The 20,687-nt window shown below is 44.8% G+C and overlaps 1 protein-coding gene across 7 annotated transcripts in view; it reads right to left on the bottom strand.

Annotated features, from left to right (window-relative positions):
• Positions 1-20,687, bottom strand: part of VPS35L (VPS35 endosomal protein sorting factor like) — a 36,429-nt gene that overhangs the window by 5,650 nt on the left and 10,092 nt on the right. For 6 of the 7 annotated variants that reach the window (XR_010984577.2, XR_013623432.1, XR_013623431.1 and 3 more), the window contains exons 3-26: positions 18,295-18,489; positions 17,663-17,776; positions 17,487-17,517; positions 14,243-14,322; positions 13,057-13,185; positions 12,681-12,765; positions 12,404-12,487; positions 12,028-12,124; positions 11,776-11,823; positions 11,436-11,529; positions 11,093-11,170; positions 10,875-10,997; positions 8,899-8,945; positions 8,661-8,772; positions 8,264-8,380; positions 7,862-7,915; positions 7,401-7,481; positions 7,221-7,283; positions 4,009-4,094; positions 3,818-3,901; positions 3,531-3,594; positions 3,267-3,365; positions 2,020-2,097; positions 95-209 (exon numbers count right to left, since the gene is read on the bottom strand). Coding sequence is in view for 3 of the 7 variants with exons in the window: in XM_068117562.2 (XP_067973663.1) it covers positions 95-209; positions 2,020-2,097; positions 3,267-3,365; positions 3,531-3,594; positions 3,818-3,901; positions 4,009-4,094; positions 7,221-7,283; positions 7,401-7,481; positions 7,862-7,915; positions 8,264-8,380; positions 8,661-8,772; positions 8,899-8,945; positions 10,875-10,997; positions 11,093-11,170; positions 11,436-11,529; positions 11,776-11,823; positions 12,028-12,124; positions 12,404-12,487; positions 12,681-12,765; positions 13,057-13,185; positions 14,243-14,322; positions 17,487-17,517; positions 17,663-17,776; positions 18,295-18,489 (2,158 nt within the window). In the remaining 4 variants the exon portion in view is untranslated. The remainder of the gene's footprint in view (positions 1-94; positions 210-2,019; positions 2,098-3,266; positions 3,366-3,530; positions 3,595-3,817; positions 3,902-4,008; positions 4,095-7,220; positions 7,284-7,400; positions 7,482-7,861; positions 7,916-8,263; positions 8,381-8,660; positions 8,773-8,898; positions 8,946-10,874; positions 10,998-11,092; positions 11,171-11,435; positions 11,530-11,775; positions 11,824-12,027; positions 12,125-12,403; positions 12,488-12,680; positions 12,766-13,056; positions 13,186-14,242; positions 14,323-17,486; positions 17,518-17,662; positions 17,777-18,294; positions 18,490-20,687) is intronic. The other variant, XM_068117563.2, reaches the window with a different exon arrangement.

Here is a 20,687-nt window from a genome sequence, read left to right as displayed (position 1 = left end):
GGACAATAGTGACTGTAGGAATGAAACCGCCCATCCAAGCACAAGTGAGAAAATCCGATTCATCACCAACGTTCCTCTCGGATCGAATGCTTACCCTGAGCCAGGCACTGGTTAGTCAGCGCCACCTGGCCCGAAAGCAGGTACAGGTTGAGTCGAGGAAACGAGGCGGTCAGAGAAGGGATGGTGATGAAAGAGTAGGCCGCACAAGCCTGGCAAAAAGAAATGCACATGAGCACAGGCCGAGGCAACACAAGTCATCAATTTGAGCGATACATTGCTTTTCCTGTTTAGCAGGTGAGGAATTACAAGTTTGTATGCTCACACCTGAAACTTCCCCTTTCTGTGCGCTTTTTCACTGATCGTGGTTAACAAGGCGTTTTGTTGAAGCGACAAGCCCCACAGTGGGGTATGCAAGTACAAAGCACATCAGGTAACCTTTCCTGTCTAATGACCCCACAACAAATCGACCTTGCCAGCATCTATTCGCGACTTGGTACCACTTTGTATCTATCCTTGCCTCACCCTCCTCTTCGCCATGTAAATATCCCACTGGAAGCTGAGCACAAAGGGCGTGCACGAGAGTCAACAAACAGAGCACGATCCCCAGGTGTATTATAAAGGAGCCGGCTGACTTTTTGCCTTCTCAAGATCAAAATGCATACAAATCTGTAGCCGTTGGGGTGGGAGGGTAGGGGGAAGCCAGGACAGAATTTTGGAAACAAATACAATACAATATAGAAGAAATACAATGAATACAATATAATACAATGACCAATACAATACAAATAACAACATACAATGAATGAATGAATGAATGAATGATCGTTTTAAGGCATTTTCCCCGCTAGAGCGGGGGGGGGGGGGGGGGGGGGGGGGTGGGTAGCCTTGCGGGCCCCATGGCAATCATGGTTCCCTGTCTGAGGCAATGTTTTATGGCCGGATGCTCTTCCTGACGCCAACCCTGTTAGTCGCCTTGCAACACACAGGGAATTACCAGTGAACTGGTACTCAATTTGCCGACCTCGGAAGGATGACAGGCTGAGTCAACCCCCTGGTGTTAATTCAGCGATCGACCGGGATTCAAATCCAGGATCCTAGGATCCCAAGCCAGCACCATAACCGCTAAGCCAACACCAGGCTGAAATAACAATATACAATACAATACAATAATATACAATATACAATGACAATAATAATACAACAATAATAATAATAATAATAATGACATAATAATTAATTAATATATATAATTAATTTATATATAATAATAATAATATATAATGATACAACATAATAATACAATATATATAATACATATGATATATATATATATAATACATACTTAATATATTATTAATTAATAATTAATATATAATGACAATAATAATGATTATAATAATAAGGATATATAATATATAACGATTATATTAATATACAATGTAGAAAGAAGTCGAGGACAGGGAAGACCGAGAAAGACTTGGCGGTGGTGGAAGAATAAATGCGGGCAAGGGGGTTAACAAGGGGAGATACAGAAAATAGGGAATGGAGAAGATTGTCATGGGGACCGCAAGGCTAACCCCCGCTCTAGCAGGGAAAATGGCCTTAAAATGCATGTTGTTGTTGTATTTCCGCAATGGCCTATTCTCTTCGAAAAGGCACAGGTAAATGCTGCACGATAAGACGGCCGGCTCGACATACACTCTGTCGGATGCTGTTCTCTGTTGCCTGCAAAGCAACAAGCCAACAGCTTCATGTCGGATTACATTCTGCCAGCGATAGAACTCGGACGAGAGTGCGCACCACCCTCGGGTTGTCCTGCACACCCGATATGTCGGTCCTCTCACATGCAATCATGTGGAGGTTAGAGATTTTCTATGGTACGTTTCACAGCAACAGGCATTCAGGCTGCAACAATGGCAGGTACAGACCTGCCACTGCATCAAAACAAAGAGCTTTTGATCAGGAGCAAATTAACATCCCAGCAGACATTATTGACCAATGCCTCTCGTGCGCCATTACCCGAACAAATGCAGCAGTCTTGTGTGAGTGGTTACCGTTCATAACACGGTGCGTGTCCATGGAAAGGCGATTCACACTCTGCGTGGGCACACAATGCACACCTCGTTAATACATTCAGGTTTGCACGTTTGTTCTCAATCCTTGTCCAATTATCGTATTCTGGTCCGCAAACAGAAAATTCTCCCAGGAAACCGATGTAACGCATACGTACAGGACAAAGACACCAAATTTTTATCCATCGAATATGTACGCACACGATTTTTTAAGTTGAAATAAAGTTTGCTTTATACTCGGCTTACTTCATTAACATAATAACGCAAAGAAGGAATGCCTATTAAAACCAGATGGTATTCATAGAATACTTGCCCTGCGCAGTCAACTTGTTGAGAGCCAACTCTTCTGTTTTTGAACATTTTTTTTTTCTTTGATCCAATATGGCTGCCAGACCACGTGAGCGATTACATCATAAATTTATATTCTCTAACATAATTGTTGCATAGATCACGCTCAATACATTTCAAACTGATCAGACTAAGCGTTGTCCATGTCGAATTATGATGTCATAATTATGGCACTAATGACGTCATCGTTGACAACACCTATTTATTCCCCATATGGGAGTTCTTTACAATGAGCCACGTTTCCATTTTTTCCATGCAGCGGTTTTTGGAGATGTAGAGGTGTAACGTTTTTCGGTTTTTCCAAGATGGCGCCTGTACCACATGACCGATGATGTCATGATTATCATTACAATATTCTAAAGGAGGAGGTGCTCCTATGGTGCAAATTTCGTGTCAATCAGACCAACAGTTGCTGAATTTTTTTTAATAATGATCGGATGGATGTGTTGTATTTGTCAAATAATGATGTCATAAGGAAGGCACCGATGACATCATCATTAACATATCTTATTCCCCATGGTGAGAAGTTGACAATGAGCCATGTTTCAATTTTTTCCATTGAGCGGTTTGGGAGATATAGAGGTGTAACGTTTTCCCAAGATGGTGTCCGTACCACGAGACCTATGACGTCATAATTATGAATAAAAAAAATTATACAGGCGAAGGCGCTTCTATGGTAAAATTTTGTGTCAATCGAGGTGGACCAACGGTTGCCGAGAAAATGAATTTTTTAAATGCAGACACGTACGGCACACGGCACACGTACGCAACTGAATGTTTAACCCCGCTTGTCGCTTTGTGAGCGCAGGGTAAATATTTTCCCACCGTACCCACACGGGTAAGCACCTGCACGAGGTGAACAAGCACCGGCTCCAAGTTGGAGAATGTCCCACGTGACTCGACGTAGAAGCTCAACTGCTGCTCAAAATCTCTACCAAACGAGATCTAGGCAGGGCCAGGGAGGGCGGTGAGAATGAGGGAGAGGTGAAAATGAGAACGTGACGTGAACGATGGGTTAATGAGAACGAGGTAGTGAGGTTAGTATGACGACACAGCGGTTTGGGGGGCTAGGGAGGGAAGTGGGGGGGGGGGGGGGGGCAAAGTCATTACCCTTTGAATGAAACCACAGATCAGAAATGAAATGCTCCTCTTCTCATCTTCGAGAGTAAGTGCACTGCCAATGACAAATTTAAAGGTTTACCGATTTAAACATGTGTGACAGGCGACATGTGTGCAGAACTTGGAAAATCCATAATAGGAATACAAATCCAGGGTGGGAATGGAGATGGTGTTGGGGTGGAGGGAGTCCCACCAAGTTTCGCCCCTTTTTAAACAATTCAGAGTTGATGCATCGCTTGTGCTGTGCTAGCCAGAAAAGCACGCATGAATCCACTCACCTGATCGAGTCATGCATGGCTTTGCACACAAACATCATCGCATTGATTATGACGGGATCACGGGTCTGCTGTTGTTGCTGCCACCTGCAGGAAACACGGAGCCCTCACCTTGGGGGTCAAAACCTCCGAACGGTACACCGGAGTGCTCGGCTTATTCCGCGCATGGAGACAAAAAAAAAAAAAAAACGTACAGGATGAAATCCTCCACGATGCTCTTACAAACGTCCACCTTCACAGACTCCTTTTGAAACATGTCGAGGAAAGGGAGGAATTTGTCCTGAAACAAAGTGAGAACAGGTACGAGATGAGCTATTAATCATTTAAGACAGATAAGTGAATGAAAAAGCAATTTCAAAAACTGAGTTTTTGAGCTTAGTTTGCAAAAAAATGATTTTGAGTTTTCTAGTTGAAACAGCACAATAGATGTTCATGAAATTCACCATAACATCTTTGGGATTGTGAGCATCCATTATGTACAGTAGAATGTCTGGAAAAAGCTCTCAATTGCCCACTGTACCATCCAAAAATGTTTTTACCTTGCTTATTTTTGGGTACCTTGTTAGCTCACCTGGAACGAAGTTCAGGGGAGCTTATGCGATGGCGCGTTGTCCATCCGTCCGTCCATCAGTCAGTCAGTCCGTAAACAATTGAAAATTCTTCTCCGAAACCGCTGATGGGATTGCGACCAAATTTGGCACAAATGATATTTGTTGTGTTGTGACTAAAGTTTGTTCTCGGCATTAAAAAAAATTGAGGAAGGTGTGAAAACATTTTGTTACCTAGGAGACATGCTGAATGGAGAAGGTGGATCAGACTCTGCAACGGTTTGCTCGAGTGAGATGTGCATGGAAGAAGTTTCGGGAACTGAGTGGCGTGCTGACGAGGAGGGGAGTGTCGTTGAAGCTGAAGGGAAAGGTGTATGCTGCATGTGTGAGAAGTGTTATGATTTGTGGGAGCGAGACATGGGTAATGAACGTAGAGCAGCAACGAAGGCTGGAAAGGGTGGAAATGCGAATGGTTCGGTGGATGTGCGAAGTATCGTTGAGAGAGAGGAAGACAAATGATGAATTGTGAAAGATGATGGGAATAGAGCCTGTGATTGATGCTGTGAAGACGAACAGGTTGAGATGGTTTGGTCATGTGTTGAGGAAGGATGAAAGTGACTGGTTGAGAAGAATGATGGAAATGAATGTAGAAGGAAGTAGAGGACGGGGAAGACCGAGAAAGACTTGGCTAAAGGTGGTGGAAGAAGAAATGCGTAATCTGTGTAAGAAATGCATATAATGCTTCAAAATCTCGTAACCGTCCTTTTCTTCCTTCACCTTCCTCGAAGGGGAGGAAATGGACCACTCTTCTCAGGTTGTCAACCATGAACATCGATAGAACGCTTCTGTTGCTTTACGCGTAAATTTGAGAAACCTGTTGTTTAGCAGTCCGCCAATGTCCTATGCAAACTTCTCAAAGTCACAGATCTTATCACTGTTGTCGAAGTCGTCTTTCCGACGTTATTCATGCGCAGCAATAGAAACTGTTGTTGTCAGCCTGGGGGAGGCAATGCACTTGATGTACGACTTGGGCACTCCCTTGAAAACTGTGAGGGGTGGTCCCACTGGGTGGTTCGTCCTCTTGACTCGCTCACAGTCAAAGTGTGATGCGCAGGTGAATGGTTCACGTCGATCTTTCAGACTGGCCGTGCTATTTGGCATCGCCTTGATCCACGACGGCACATTCCGCTTCATCAGAGGGGAGACGTACTGCACGGCTAGAGGGTTCTCTCTCAGTTGGGAGAGCCGAATGGAAATATCGAATTTGTTTGGAAGGGAGAGGCGGAGAGAGAGGGAGAGGGAGGGAGAGAGGGAGAGAGGGAGGGGGAGAGAGAGGGAGAGAGAGAGAGAGAGAGAGAGAGAGAGAGATAGCATGAGTGGAACGCGGAGGAAGGAATTATCTATTGTTTTTCCTTCAACTTCCTGCTCTACCTCTATCACGGCGATGGCCGTAGCAGGATGCGAAGAAGCCAATCGGCCCTCTGAATGGGCCCTATCTAGTCGATACCATCAATGTAGTGAAGTTCCAAAACCCAGGATTGAGCACCTACAGGTCTTTCTTCAAGTAGTATCTGTCCTACGAGGAATCTGTTGCATGATGCCACGTATGTGCTTACAGGCCCACGGGTGGCTGGAAATAGAGTCCAAAACATAGGAGAGGTGTTAATCATCCATCCTTCTTTGGTGCAAAACCTCGTGGCACCCTTTTGTTAATAATTTGGAAGAGACCCTTCGGTGTTAACGGTAGTTACCTCCGCCATCAAAGGTGGACGTAGGTTTCCTTTTCACTCCCTACGTATCTGTATGTCTGATTGTCTGTCTGTGAGCAGGATTTCACAAAAAGTTATGGACGGATTCGGACAAAATTTGGTGGACAGGTTGGGTGTGTGACAAGGATGAATTTATATGATTTTGCTGAGGATCTAGATCTGGATCCGGATCCACATACGAGAATTTGCTTTAAGTGATTCTCACCATTGTGAGATTGGGCCAAAAGCGATATATACCATATTTTAAAAAGTTATGGATGACGTGTGACTAAACCAGGTGGACGCGTTGGTTAGACGACAAGAACAAGCTCATTCGATATTGATTAAGGTCCAGATGCCGATTTTGTATCCCATCAGTGGGATACAAAATGTAAACCGTCAGTGGCCTGGCGGAGGTATGCGTTCTACCAAGTGCTGCTCTAGTTTTAGTTTTTAATCGGAATCCTCGTCATAGATCTCAGATTCTTCTTTCTACTTTGTGCTCCTTCCGTACTGGTCATTGCTCGAGATCACCGTCATCACGGTTTTGCTGTGTGTGCCGATCACTCCATTTTGCACTCTTTTAATCGACTAGATTTGCTCATTTATTGTTTTGGGCAGACAGAGGTATGCACACTGGCCTCAGAGCTGTCGAGCCTGGGTTTGAATAGACCCCAGTTATAAACCGCCACCCTGGTGTTTCACAGGAAGGCCCAGACATCAATATTTCCACCGTCCCTCGGATGGATGTTGGGCTGGGTGGCCTGTCTGCCACAATTAGATGGTGGACATTAAATATCTCACAGTGTCCTTCGTGAAGAGTAGAGCGAGCCATCGCCGGCACACTGTACGAGTTACAAATTCCTGCTCCGACCTACAGGGGGCACTGCACCAGCGGCACAACCACACTCCCGGCAATGATGCAGCCAACAGCCACATGCTGCAGATGAATTAAATGAGTTCGATTTTTAATTGTTCACAAATACTTGTCCTAGTAATTCTGTACCAGCACAACAAAGGTCGCACGGTACTTCAGCGGTAAACGTTTCCGAGGAAAGAGCAGTGGCATTGTGGACATTTGCAAACAGAAATTTTTACGAGTATCTTTACCATTGAAAACAGCACCGTGAAGTCGTGGAAGTATTTCAGGACGCGTGCAATTATGGACTGCAGCTGAAACACGACAAAAACGGGTAAAAAAAAATCCACATTTTCTCCAATCTTACTGCCTCCTAAATAATGTGCATCAAACAAACTCGTAATCGGGCAACCGAGGAACCAGTGCCTCACCTGCGGATACGCATCTTCAAAGGCACGGTCGGGAGTCATGTGCTTGATTATGTCGGCAAGGATGGTGTTCACCTCACGGGCCTTGGCAAAGGGATAAATGGAAATAAGCTTTTCCCCCCACCCCCCACTCCAATCTCATCCGAAGCAATGATGATGCCGAAAGCCAATCATGATTACGAGATCCCAACGGGGCAACACCATTGGGACTATGACCCAAAAGGAGCAGCATGCAATCGTCTCAAAGACTTGCACAGGTTTACATCAAAGACAACGTGGGACGGGATTATTTTGGACTATGTTCCAATCGGTAGGAGCAAACGGTCGATAGAAAGCATAAGCAGGATACTGAATTATATGCGGGAATGCAAATCGATAGTCATGAAAATAATAAACCTTGTTGGGCAGGTAAAGAAATGTTATTGGTGTACAAAGTCTAGGCTCATGGAAAAGCGAGAACATACCGTGAAGCAGCGGCAAGCGTATTCCATCCACACCTCGGCACAACTAATGTAATCCTGCAGAAGTTGCAGAAATATTTAGGGGAAAGGCATTCGCAGAGACAGACACGGACAAATGTGGAGACATGGAATACCGATGGGACGGAGAGGAAGTCCTGTTACAGCCATCAAATTGTGACATTCTAAAGGGAAAGTATGAGCAGCATGATTGTCCAAGGAGAAAACAAGCCTCGTGTCCTGACCTGGATGGGATCTTATTCGCCACCGCAGATCATTGCCTCAAAGTGGCGTTTCATCCGGTTGGTACATTTTGGACCCGATCTTCGCACGTTTTTTAATACTTTGGAATCAAATGTGTTTTCGAATCAAATGAATTCCCTTAACCCCTCATTCGCAACGCGTTACCTGTGTGCTGTGGAGCCGAGTAACGACTTTCCAGGCGTCGTTCAGCACCTGTAGCCGCTCTTCCTCCGGTGGATCGGCAACGGCCAAACTCTGGCCCAGTGATCGGTATAGCAGGTGCTGGGAGAGCAAAATGCGGGAAGAAAATATTTCAACAAGCTTTACATCAAAAAAACAACTTCGATCAAAAGCAGGCCTGTAAGAGTCCAAGATCGATCATCGACCCTTGCTTTGAAGAAGCGGTCACATCCGAAGCGTTGCTTCGCCCTTTTTCCGCACGGCGATTAGCATACCTCGGTCAACATTTGGTCGAGGGATCTTGTCATCCTCATTTTCCCGCCGGCACATCGATTCCTTAAACCATATAATCGACTAGTATTCCGACGCGGAAACAACGTACCATTGGAAAACCATTGTCGTCGCATTCCTTGATCATGGAGATGAATGCCATTGTCCTTGCGGCTATGAACTGGGGCTGGAAAGCACAGAGGATGGAGTTGAGAAGCAGGGCGCTGGGATTCGGGAAAGCAGGACGACAGCAGAGAAAGGGTAAATATCGATGGTTTTCATTTTAAAACAAGTTGCAAAACTGGAGAGAAAAATAACCAATCAGAGAGACGATGAATAAACGTTCTTACTTGTTCCCCAGTTTCCTACAATGGTCCATCACTTCCAATAGGACGTGCTGCAGGCGAGGCGGGAGGCAGAAGAGATCGAGTCGATCATGATGCGACAGGAAGTGTAAGAAATGGCACAGAAGTAAATAATTGTTCTATCAAATGTCCCATTAGCAGTGCCTCCGATATCTATCATTTTAAGAAAACGCGGATTTAAAGAAAATTAAACAGATGCCTACCTATGCCAGGTTACTTTGCTGAGATTTTAGTTCTGCTTTTAATTCCATTTTACCTCACAAACTTCAACTCGATGCACGTGATCTTGATAGTTCGATTTGTAACTGGATTTGGGATTTTCTTTCAGACAGACCACAGGTGGTCAAAATTGGTTCAAAAATTTCAGACGAGCACCGCAGGGCCGTGTTTTATCCCCGATGTTATATTCGTTGTTCGCTCATGATTGTGTCATCATCCGATAGCTCACCGGTGGTGACACTTGCAGATGACACGGCCGTTGCCGGCCCGATTCTCAACAGTGATGAAAGCGATTCCCGTAATCAGGTCGAAAAACTTGTGGAATGGTGATCTCTAAAGAATCTCAAACTCAATGTCGTAAAGATAAAGGAAACTAGAACTGCACTCGGTAGAGCGCGTACCTCCACCAGGCTGAACAGTTTACGTTTTGTATCCCACTGATAGGCCGGATCTGGATCCGGAATCGAATCGGCTTGCTCTCGTCACCTACCTAACTCGTCCGCCTAGTTTTGGCAAAATCCATCCATAACATTTTGAAATATCATGGTACGTGTTGTTTTCGGTCCCATCTCTCAATGGTGAAGAAGCACTTTAAAAATTCTTGGATCCTGATCCGGATCCATATCTTCACAAAAATCTAATCAATTAGTCCTTGTCACACACCAAACCTGTCCACTAAGTTTCATCCGAATCTGTAAGTTTTTGAGATAGCCTGCTCACAGACAAATAAAAGACAGACAGACCTTCGGTGGCGGATGTAATTATTGTTGACAAAACTCTAAAGTTTTCTTTGTCGGCAATCTTGTGTTCATCACGTTCTATCGAGCAGTGATGGAGTGTGTTCCGATACCGCCTCTCACCGTCCGGTATGGCACCTCGACACGGGACAACCGATCGCAACTCAACAGGATAGTAAAGAATGAATGAATGATCGTTTTTAAGGCCATTTTCCCTGCTGGAGCAGGGGTTAGCCTTACGGGCCCCATGACAATCATGGTTCCCTGTTTGAGGCAATGTTTTTATGGCCGGATGCCCTTCCTGACGCCAACCCTTGGTCGCCTCTTACGATGCGCAGGGATACGGTGTACCTATTCTAAATCGGGGTACACACTGGGATCATTCATCCCAGCAAGCTGGTACTCAATTTGCCGACATCGGAAGGATGACAGGCTGAGTCAACCCCCTGGCGTTAATTCAGCGATCGATCGGGATTCAAACCCAGGATCCTAGGATCCCAAGCCGGCACCCTAACCGTTAAGCCAACACCAGGCTGGGATAGTAAAGACTCTTTGTAAAATTATTGGGCACGAGAATTATTGGATCCTTCCATCGAGAGCCTGTACTCCATTCGAGGAGTGAAAAGAGCGAAAGCTATCATTCGAGAAGAATTCCACCCACGCACGACATTTTTGAACTTCTCAGCTCGGGTAAACGTTATCGTTCCATTATAAAGTAAATTAATTATTTTTAAAAATAATTAAAAGTACTTAAATTAAAAGTACTTCATTGTTTGTGCATCGTGTATATTTGACAATAAACTCATTGTTATAATTACCATGCAAACGAGGAAGGCTGATTTCATGTGACATCACTTGGACTGACCAACCACCCAATCCACCACCCCCACACCTTAACAACTTTTCACCATTTGACCATTTGACACCCCCAAAAAGAAATACCTCAATAGTTCCACTTTATTGTGAAAAGGAAAAAAAATAATAGACAAGAGCAATGGGACAGACCTCTGATGCGTGGTACGCAACACACTGCAGTATCCAATCAATTGCAGGAGAGTACAAAGTAAGATAAGTACTCATGTCCAACCCCTGCAGAGCAAGCAGGTTCTGCACCGAGTCTACGTGCAGCTGCACACATCAAGAGGACCGAGGGAGTTACACGAGCACGAAGCCAGGGATTCTATGCCAAGAGTTTGGGACTATGCGATGCAGGCCAAACTAACCTGCTTCATGGTTTGCAGGAAGTCGAAGAAGTTTTGTGCGAGGAGTTCCCGTAGGTGTGGAGCACCCTCCACACCGACCTTGTGGCAACGCAGGCAATCACATATGGTGACAAGTACGACAGATATCCAGAGGCCCGTCATACATTTGCGATCGATGTAACCATTAACGTAATTTACCAAACTTGGAGGAAACAATTCAAATACCAATGTTAGACTTGATAAAGTTTCAATTGCTAATCATTCTTGATTTACAACTTTTCATCATATAATCTACTCGATATTCAAATCCCAACCCATCATTCCTAACACCATGCACTCAATAACCATGACAGAAGACCCATACCCGGCATAGGTAGGCACGAGCATACACAGCAACAAGGGGATCCCCGATTCCACGTGCTGTGTTTGCCAGGCGGGGCAGAGCCTCGGCGAATCCACTGAAACACACAGTACAAGGAACTTACACCACTTAGAGTCACCAGAGAATAAGAGTAGCAAGGGCTGCAATCGGTGTCAGAGGAATCAAAAGGAGGAAGAGGTGGGGGAAAGGAGGCATGCCGAGGGGAGCCGGCTCCGAGAAAGGTGGGGATGGGGACGGGGGTAAGGAGCGGGGTCCAAAGAGGAGTGGGGCACACTTTGAGGGAGAGGGGGCAGATAGTGATTGGTGACAGTCCACAACGTACTCCGCACTGATAAGCTTGCTGCATCGGAGTATTGCTGCTTCCACATAGCTGTGCAAACGTTAAGCCTTCAAACCAAGCACGAATGGCTGCGAGATGATCGCAATCACCAAATAGCCGAGTACGAAGTAAACTTCGGGACGTCACAATTACTTCGGTTTCCCCTTGAATGAATGAATGATGAATGAATGAATGAATGATTAGTTTTATTATATTCGGTTTCCCCTTGCCCGGTCATAATCGCGACAAGGATACAATCTGGGTACCAGCTCCCTGATGGAAGCTATTTTGTGGAACCAGTTGATACACGTTTCCTTTGCAGAGTCCGGAACATCGTTAGGACTAATGGGATCTAGAGAGGGAACATGAGGGGGGTTGGAGTTCATTCAGCATTCAAAAACAACAGATCAATGCATTTTCATATCCATAAAGAGGTGTAAGAGAATTCAAAGTCGAATCGCAATCACGTAAACAATCCATTTTGTGGAGGTATGAGTTTGGTGGTGGGATTTTGTTACCATCACGTTACCATTTGGTGGGATGAAAATTCAGGGTCGTTGGACACTCGGCTTGCCAAAAGGAAACACACTAATGAAGGTCGACGGTTTTAATTGATGTGCCATTTCCTCACCGGGTGACGAGGCGGAAGAGTTGGAGGAGCCTGGAGAATGGGCGGACGTACACATGCTCAAAATCCTCCCGTATACCAAGCGACCTACCGGTGACAAAATGGAAATGCTTACAGTGAAGTACGAGACCGTTTGGTCGATCCATTTTGGGGTGCTGGCTCTGAGTCGGATAGCTATCGACGAGTCGCTCTAATCCCTTTGCACCAAATAAAGTGTCCCATCCACTAGGAGAAGTGATCAAAAATAAATAAATAAATTCGCTCGCCACATGGTTCGTACCAAATGTGTCCAGGTTGTCCGTGACGAGCACAAATTTGCTTGGGTAGAATTGCATCACAGACATGTCAGAGAGCAGCTTGGAACACTGGGGGGGCGGAGGGGTGGGGGAGGTGAGAGGGAAGAAGATGCACAATCTCAGATTTAGGCACAAACAAATACCACACGAATTGCATCTTCAATCTCCTTGAGGTTAAGGTGGCTGCCTTGAGATCTCAGGGCCTTACCCTCCTGCCACACTTACTAAACCAACAACAACACAACACCTGCACAGCAAAAGTGACTGCCTTTTACTGGGGAAAAGGATGCGTGCAGTTTTACCACTCCCAACCACTACCTTGCACCAAAATGTGTAAAAGAAATTGTCCAAACTATACACCTGGATGACAATCTTCAGTGCTTTGACTTTCTGGTCCGTGGCCCAGGCTTCACGCAGGGCCTGGTCCTGTTCCTTGATGCGGCTGGCATACTCCTGCTGCGTGAGGCTCAAAAGTTCACGTTGAGAACCCTGAACAGAGAACGTCACACACACGTGACCGCAAGATACATTCTTAACCAGCGATGTCAAGATCAGCAGTGTAGTTACCAAAATGGAGAATGAGAAACCTCTAAAGAGAACGTTTCTAGGCAGAATTCATTTGTTATCCACGTGTCACATGATCTCAAAAGCATAATAGCATTTAGAGCAGTCAAAAACGAGTGGCTTTACCGAGAGGTTAAACTTAACATTAAAGTAAAGATCAAAGTCTGAGGAGGTAATTAGAATGAAAGTAAATAACAGAAGGAATTAAAAAAAGAAAAAAAAGAATGGTACTCTTCGACGTCCACAATATTACATCATTATACATAGTTGTACCAAGTTTGATTGAAATCTCTTCAGTTGTTTTCAGGTATTACATTTTTACCTGGCATGACCTCTGACCTTTAATGCCAAAATCGAATCAGTTCATTTTTGCATGATGATACATACTTGCACCAAGTTTGGTCAAAATCCCATCACTGGTTCACAAGTTAGTGCAGTAACAGAATATTTCCCTAACGGAACCTCTGCCCTTTGACCTCTCGCCCCATAATCCAATCAGTTCATCTTTGCATCATTATACATACTTGCAGCAAGTTTGACTTCGATCCCTTCAGCCGTACTTAAGTTATTGCTGTTACAATAACCTGTCATGGATGAACGGACGGATGAACAGATGGACGGACGGACAACCCGAAAAAATATAATGACCCCTGCAACCGCATAAAAAAGCCAGAAAAGAAACAGTGACCATAAGTGAATTAACCAATCAATTTAAAGGATGAATAAAATGGGAGGAGCCTCAACGACGATGCATCATGAATGCAACAAAAATTGAAGAAGAGGTGGAATAAATAACATTTCGAAAAAGGATGAGAAAAGGTAGGTTTGGTGGGACGAGGTGTAAAAACGTCATTTTATTTTTCATGCCAAATTGACCAAATTGATTTTTCATGCCAAAAGGAGACGTGTGCAATAGTCATGATTTGGTGGAAGATCCTCCAGTTCAAAGTCCACCTCCAAACTCGAGATGTGCGTGCCTTACCTCCTCCATGTCGTCTAGCTCTTCCAGACGACTCCTCATTTTTTCAGACATTGCATTTCCCTGTCCAGCTCTACTGGTGGCTTGTGAGAAAAACAACGAACAAACAGTTTAGTATTGTTACAAACGGTTGGGGAGTTACAATTGTCAAAGTATTTGCATCGACACAAAGCAGAACAGCGTTGAAGGCTCATCGACACCACTTATCAAAGTACCAATCAATTTCAGAAAAGGTTCATGGCGAAAGGTACGAGCAATACAGGACTTCAAAATGACGTGATAATGCAAACTCTGCATTCCGTGCATGTGCTGTGTGCGCATTTTCAGCAACTCACTTCCGCTAAACAGAGCACTTTTAACCTGCATAATTGACGAAAATCGTTCTCACGGAAATAAAGAAAATAGGAGAAATATCCGTGGAAGTGAAGTGCCGAGTTCCATCAACTTCCTGTTCATACAAGCGAGTGGTGGTCACCAGTCACACACAAACAGTCACACACTTCTCCTTTTAGTGACAGATGGAAAAATCTAGTATAATTCATATTGTGGCCCCAGAACCAATCAAACAATGTATTTATAACAGCCCCCACTACTCCCACTCCGCTCCCTGTTAAGAAGGACCCAAACCAGATAGGACGTCTCCCTCAGGTAAGCCTGCCTGGTACATCTGGCTCTCGCGTAAATAATCGCTGGCACAAGCTTTGTGTATTTTCACGTGTCCCGAAGATGTCCTTTGTTGAAGAGACGGAAGCCATTGCTCTGTTGGTAATGATGCATGGCATCGTCTTTCCAATTGCAGACGTCCATAAAATAAATCGCCAAGCCTGCCATGATCATAGGAGGCACTCCGACAAGGTTCAAAGTCCATCACTGGCAGCAATAGTAGGAGATTTGGGTAAAGCATGCCCAACCACAGTTCAGGCCTTGCACCGATACACATCGTTGGGAGTTTTTGCAGTACTGGCAGCTGGAAGATCTCATCACTTTCAGCGAGCTGAGAAAGTTCTCCAACTCTTCATTATGCAGACCCCTTCCAACCCCTTTCTCAGGTACGTTTCCAAATATTTTAGATTTCTTTTAGAAGCTTTGTGAACCATTTAAGCTCACAATCCTCATCACGTGTGCTTGATATACTTTTAGCGTGCCCTGATGGCAGTTGTTGCTCGGGGTTTCTGCGCATGCGCATAAAGCATTCTGGGGTGGATCCCATCATTTATGTTGTATTTTGAATGTCCCATATTGATATACACCTCGACCTCAAATAGTAACTCGCGGGGATGCCGTGTTATGCAGCTGGTAGAATATCCCACGAAGCTATTCACATTGTGAATGGTGGGATATCCCGTGAAGCGATATTTACCGTCTGTGGGATATCCCACGAAGCATGCCGCAAAACATTGTTTACATGCCACAAAAACATGCCGTATGTGAACGACGGGATATCATATGAAGCTGTTCACAGTGTGAATGGCGGAATATCCTACAAAAGCCGTGAAAACGTGAAGCACAGCACCACAAATGTAAAAGCAGGTCATGCTGAATGATGGCTTTTATGCTGGTGAAAGCTGGGTTTTAGGAATGTGTCATGCTCATGGCTCTTGAAAAAAAGGAATTTTGCGCTCACGAAAAAACCGCGAATACACGTGACATTAAACCCGGTCTACAATGGTGGAATGTCGGCCAGTGCATGCAAATCAGTCATTCATTATTAATTTACAAAACTATTACACCAATCATCTCCTCCCCTCAATTTCCTATTGTTTGAGCCCTCTCACTTTACATTTAGGGGTATTTGTTTGAGTTGAATGATCCATTCTTACATGCATGAAATGGAAAAAGAAAATTCAGAAAAATAAAATCAATGCATAATATTCACTGGAAAGACAGCTCCTTGGATTCAAAAGTAAACAAGACCAAAAGTCTACCAGCGGCGTAGCCGGGCTTGTAAAATATTATAAACCACAAACACACATGATTAGCTTTTCAAACAGTCGCTAATGCTGTTTATAACATTAAACAAGGAAATTTGGAGGAATCCCAACATCCATGAGGTAAGTTTTACTTACAGAACTGAGTGAAGATCTACTGTAATCTATATACCCCACAAGGGTTGGGGTTGAGCTCATTTACCAATCAGCTAGCTAGCGCTTGCCAAGCCAGCCGTTCCTCAACGGTTTTGAATGGAGTGCTTGCTCGAATGCTTAAACCACTTGGTGATCTCTTCACAAGAAACTTGGTAAACGAACACACACCCAATGTTCTTGAGACCCGACCATAGATCGACTGTAATCTATGTACCCACAAAGAAGAATGACCCTTCCTGCCACTCCCGTAGTGAGCGGGTGTACTTGTAAATTAAAATGTTGGTCGGTGGACTCAGCCGTCGTAATGACATCATAGACGTAATGACGTAATGGACACAAAACGGATATATTTTAACTTCCAGTAAGTTTGCAGTCACTACGAAGGGATTAGTGTTACGATGAGATTTACTATAATATTAACGTTACGTTATCATTATTTCGAAAATGATATCATTAAAAAACCGAGGCTAATTCCCTACTCCCTCGGTTATTAATATTAGTGCTGAACACCGCTCATCATTGATCATGAACCATACACCGCTTCAGTCCATTAACTTTCCATTCACAACATTGGGATTTAAATGTTATGGTTATATTTACTATATTATTATTATTATTATTATTTTTACGAAAACGATACGACTGAAATGATTACTGTATTAAGAAACCTGGGCTCAATTTGTCCAAAGCAGGCAGAAGATGAGTCATAATGCCTAAGGCCTATACGTACCATATGTACCGTACGGTATTGTTGGAAGAGACGTAACGTCTATGCTTTCGATATTTCATGGTCATTTTAACAATCGCTTTGTTTGTGTTTCACATCCAATGAAAAACGTAAAGGTAGAGCACGGCGATTGTGATATATGACAGGTTCGACGATATGTTCGGCATGAACGGCATATAAATCAAAATGGCGGTGTGTGGAGAGTCATCCGCCATACGCCATAATGACATCAGACGTAATCACATCATCCTGTCATGTGACCATATCCTCAGTTCTGATTGGTATATGTTTGAGGGGACATACACACGGACGGACAAACACTGTTCTAGACGGCTTCGCCCGATGTGCTACGCCGTAAAAAGTACTCTACATGAAGATGCATCATAAACACAACATCAGAGGAGATAGTAACCGAGGGCAAATGCAAGCAACGTACCTTGACCTTTATCCAAACCCAAGCAAAAGTTCTAAGAAAAGAAGAAGAAGAAGAAGTTAATAAACCCTGCCTTGACGCATAATAAAATTAGCAATGCTGCTCCCGTCTCGGAATGGAGCACTGTGTCCAGTAGAGGCTGGACGTAAAAAAAAGCGAAAGACAAAACATGCACGTACGATGGAAAGTTTCTCTTTCGTGGTATACCGTGCCAGGATTGCGCGACGCTTTTGGGCCCACGGCTCAAAGTCGGTACCCAAGACCGGCTCGCAGTCTTGCCTCCGTCTGCTCTCCTGCACACAGGTTTATGACAACTTTCAGGGGTTTCAAACACACAACGTTCAGGAATAAAGTGGTCCTGTAGCTTTCCACACCGGCTAATGTAGGATTTTTTTTTTTTTTTTTTTTGTATACAAGATCATGTCGGGACTTGTGGGTTCTGGGCAGCGTACGATTAGAGTCCTGTTGTCAACAGGCATTCCCTCCCAGCCATGGAAATCAAGACGCTGGATATATAAATTATTATTATTTGGCATGCAGCCTGTGGCTGCTGGTTGCATCATTGCTGGGAGTGCGGCCGTGCCGCTGATGCAGTGCCCCGTTCCCAATAAGCTAATACTCATTTTACTGACCTAGGGAGGATGACATCGAGATTCGGATGCAGACCCGGCCTATCAGTGGGATACGAAACGTAAACTGTTCAGCCTGGCGGAAGTATATGCTTTACCGAGTGCCGTTCTAGTTGATTATGTGGCAGGTTAAAGAATCCGCCTTTAAACAAAGCACATAATATGCAAACAAATGAGATTACCTTGTCCCTTCCAATCGAGGAGTCAGTGGGGATGCTGCAGGAGGGAACGGGTCCGGACAGGGCAAGCTGAGATAGAGGATCAGAGCCATCCAGGATCTGCGACAGTGGGTCGAGAAACGATGAGGAAGATGAAGACGACAAAGATGAACTGCTGCCCTTATGACCTCCAGCTCTGGATCTCTTTGTTTCGATCACCTAGAGATAATTACAAGGAAATGTCAATGGATAGGAGAAAAAGCAAAAACCCTAAATACAGTACAGGGAAAACCAGACAGTTGCAGGTCATTTAGCGCACTATGGCTCCACTTTATCCACAACCGAAGACGAAGAGTTTCATCTGTCAATCTACTCGGTATCTTCAATGGAACAAGCGTTACGCCTAGGTCCCCCGTCGGGGAAGTGATGTGAGTTGACAAAGTGGAAGACGCAGAAAACATGCTATGATATGATATTTTGCTCACAAGGTTCAGACATACATGGAGGCGGCCATCTTGGATTTTGACGTGGCGACCCAATTTTCAATAGCGTTCTTCCTTATGCCTAGATATTGCCTAGAAGGCTAACCTCCGCTCTAGCAGGGAAAATGGCCTTTAAAATGCATGTTGTTGTTGTTGTTGTCTTATGCCGAGATACACCCACACCCCAGATTAGAAGTTGGTACTTCGCTTATTTTTCAAGATATTCCGCTCACAAGGTTCAGACATACATGGTATCAGACATACATGGTGGCGGCCATCTTGGATTTTGACGTGGGTTGCACCCACACACCAAATTCGAATGCGGTCCTTCGCTTACGCACGCACGCCCGCACGCACAGAGGGGAAAACCATAGTCCCCCTTTCGCTCCGCGGTGCGACGGGGGACAATAACCCTATTCTTACAATTAACATTCACATCCTATCCATTTTATATCGACCATTCGATCCTCGATGCATATCACCTGACCTGCTAACCCTACCTTTGCCCCCATTGACACTTCCCAACAAAACCCTCCTACAATGCAGGTTGCAGTGTGCTCCCTCTTACTTTCACTCTCCTACTCACTGCTTTGCTTGTGAGGAAGAGTTTCCCCGCTGCCCTACTGTCACTTCATACCCTCCGTGATAATACTCTTCCATGAACCTCAACTGTATAGAGAGAGAGGGGGAAAAGTTCAAAGTAAGATAAAATAACTTGGTAAAAATAACAACAGCTACATCCTGGAGGTAGTCCGAAAGAGCTCGGCCTCTGACATTCTTCAGTCTTGGCGTAAGAACAGTGAGGGTGGTTCGATTGCAAGATGGATGCCTTGTAGCAGTAAGGATTTTTATTTTTTTTGTATACTGAATCGAGGCTCGTGAAAGAGCTAACATTTACTTCACAAACAAATCGACCAGATGAACAAAATATATAAAAAGAGGGAGCGGAAGACAAGATGGGGAGAGAAGGGGAAGCACACAAACACAACATTTGAGAGCAGGGAGATGTGTGGAAGGGAGAGGGCTTGGGGGGAGGAGGCATGGGAAATGGGGGGGGGGGGGGGGGGGAGAGGGAGAAGTATAAAACACAAGGACACCAAGGACTTCCAGGACAGAAGTTGGTATTTCAAAAAAGTGGAATTGGGGTGAAATTAGCGGGGGTAGAAAAGATCAAGGTTTTGGATGGGGGAAGATAAGAGATGGTGTTGAACAGCCGTTTTAAAGACCTGGAGGGTGGAGTGGGATTGAAGAGAGTGAAGGAGTTTGTTACAGAGGTGGGAGAAAAGAGGAATGAAGGAGTGAAGGTGAGCAGAGAGTCTTGATTTTGGCAGTTTAACCATAAAAGGGTTGCAGGCAGATCTTGTGCGACCTGTAGGAATATTTGGGGGACAGAGCCCAGAGAGAGCTGGGGGGGGGGGGGGCAAGGCCAGAGAGGAGTCGGTAGAAGACGGAAAGACCACCAACCTGCCTGCGGTGAGTAGGTGAAAGGCCCTTGGAGTTAGCTTCATCTCGGGAGATTCCAATGATTCTGAACGCTTTGGTTTCAACAGCGTGAAGACGAGCTAGGTGTGAGGCAGGAGCACCAGCCCAGAGGGGTGAGCAATATTCCATTGAGCTGCGGATGAAAGCCTTGTATGTGGTGAGGAGCTCAGGTGTGCCAAGGAAGGACTTCGCACGACGGAGGATGCCCAGTCGGCGACTGGCTTTGGAGGCCAGATTTGAAATGTGGTTTTCCCAGGAAAGATCATGGCAGACAGTGAGACCCAAAAGCTTGAGTGACAGAACTTCATGGAGAGGATTATTCAGAAAGTGGATGGGAGGGTTGTCCAGTCGGTCTTTTCGGAGAGACATCGTAAGAGTGTGAGATTTGTCAGGATTGAAAGACATGTTCTAGTTGTTTGCCCAGTCTGTGATTTTGTCCAGGTCTGCAGAGAG

This window comes from Myxine glutinosa, chromosome 5, assembly GCF_964187855.1.
Source record: "Myxine glutinosa chromosome 5, kmMyxGlut1.1, whole genome shotgun sequence".
NCBI classification, from domain to species: domain Eukaryota; kingdom Metazoa; phylum Chordata; class Myxini; order Myxiniformes; family Myxinidae; genus Myxine; species Myxine glutinosa.
The sequence above is the reverse complement of the archived record's forward strand: the minus strand, read 5'-3'. Positions and strand labels throughout refer to the sequence as shown.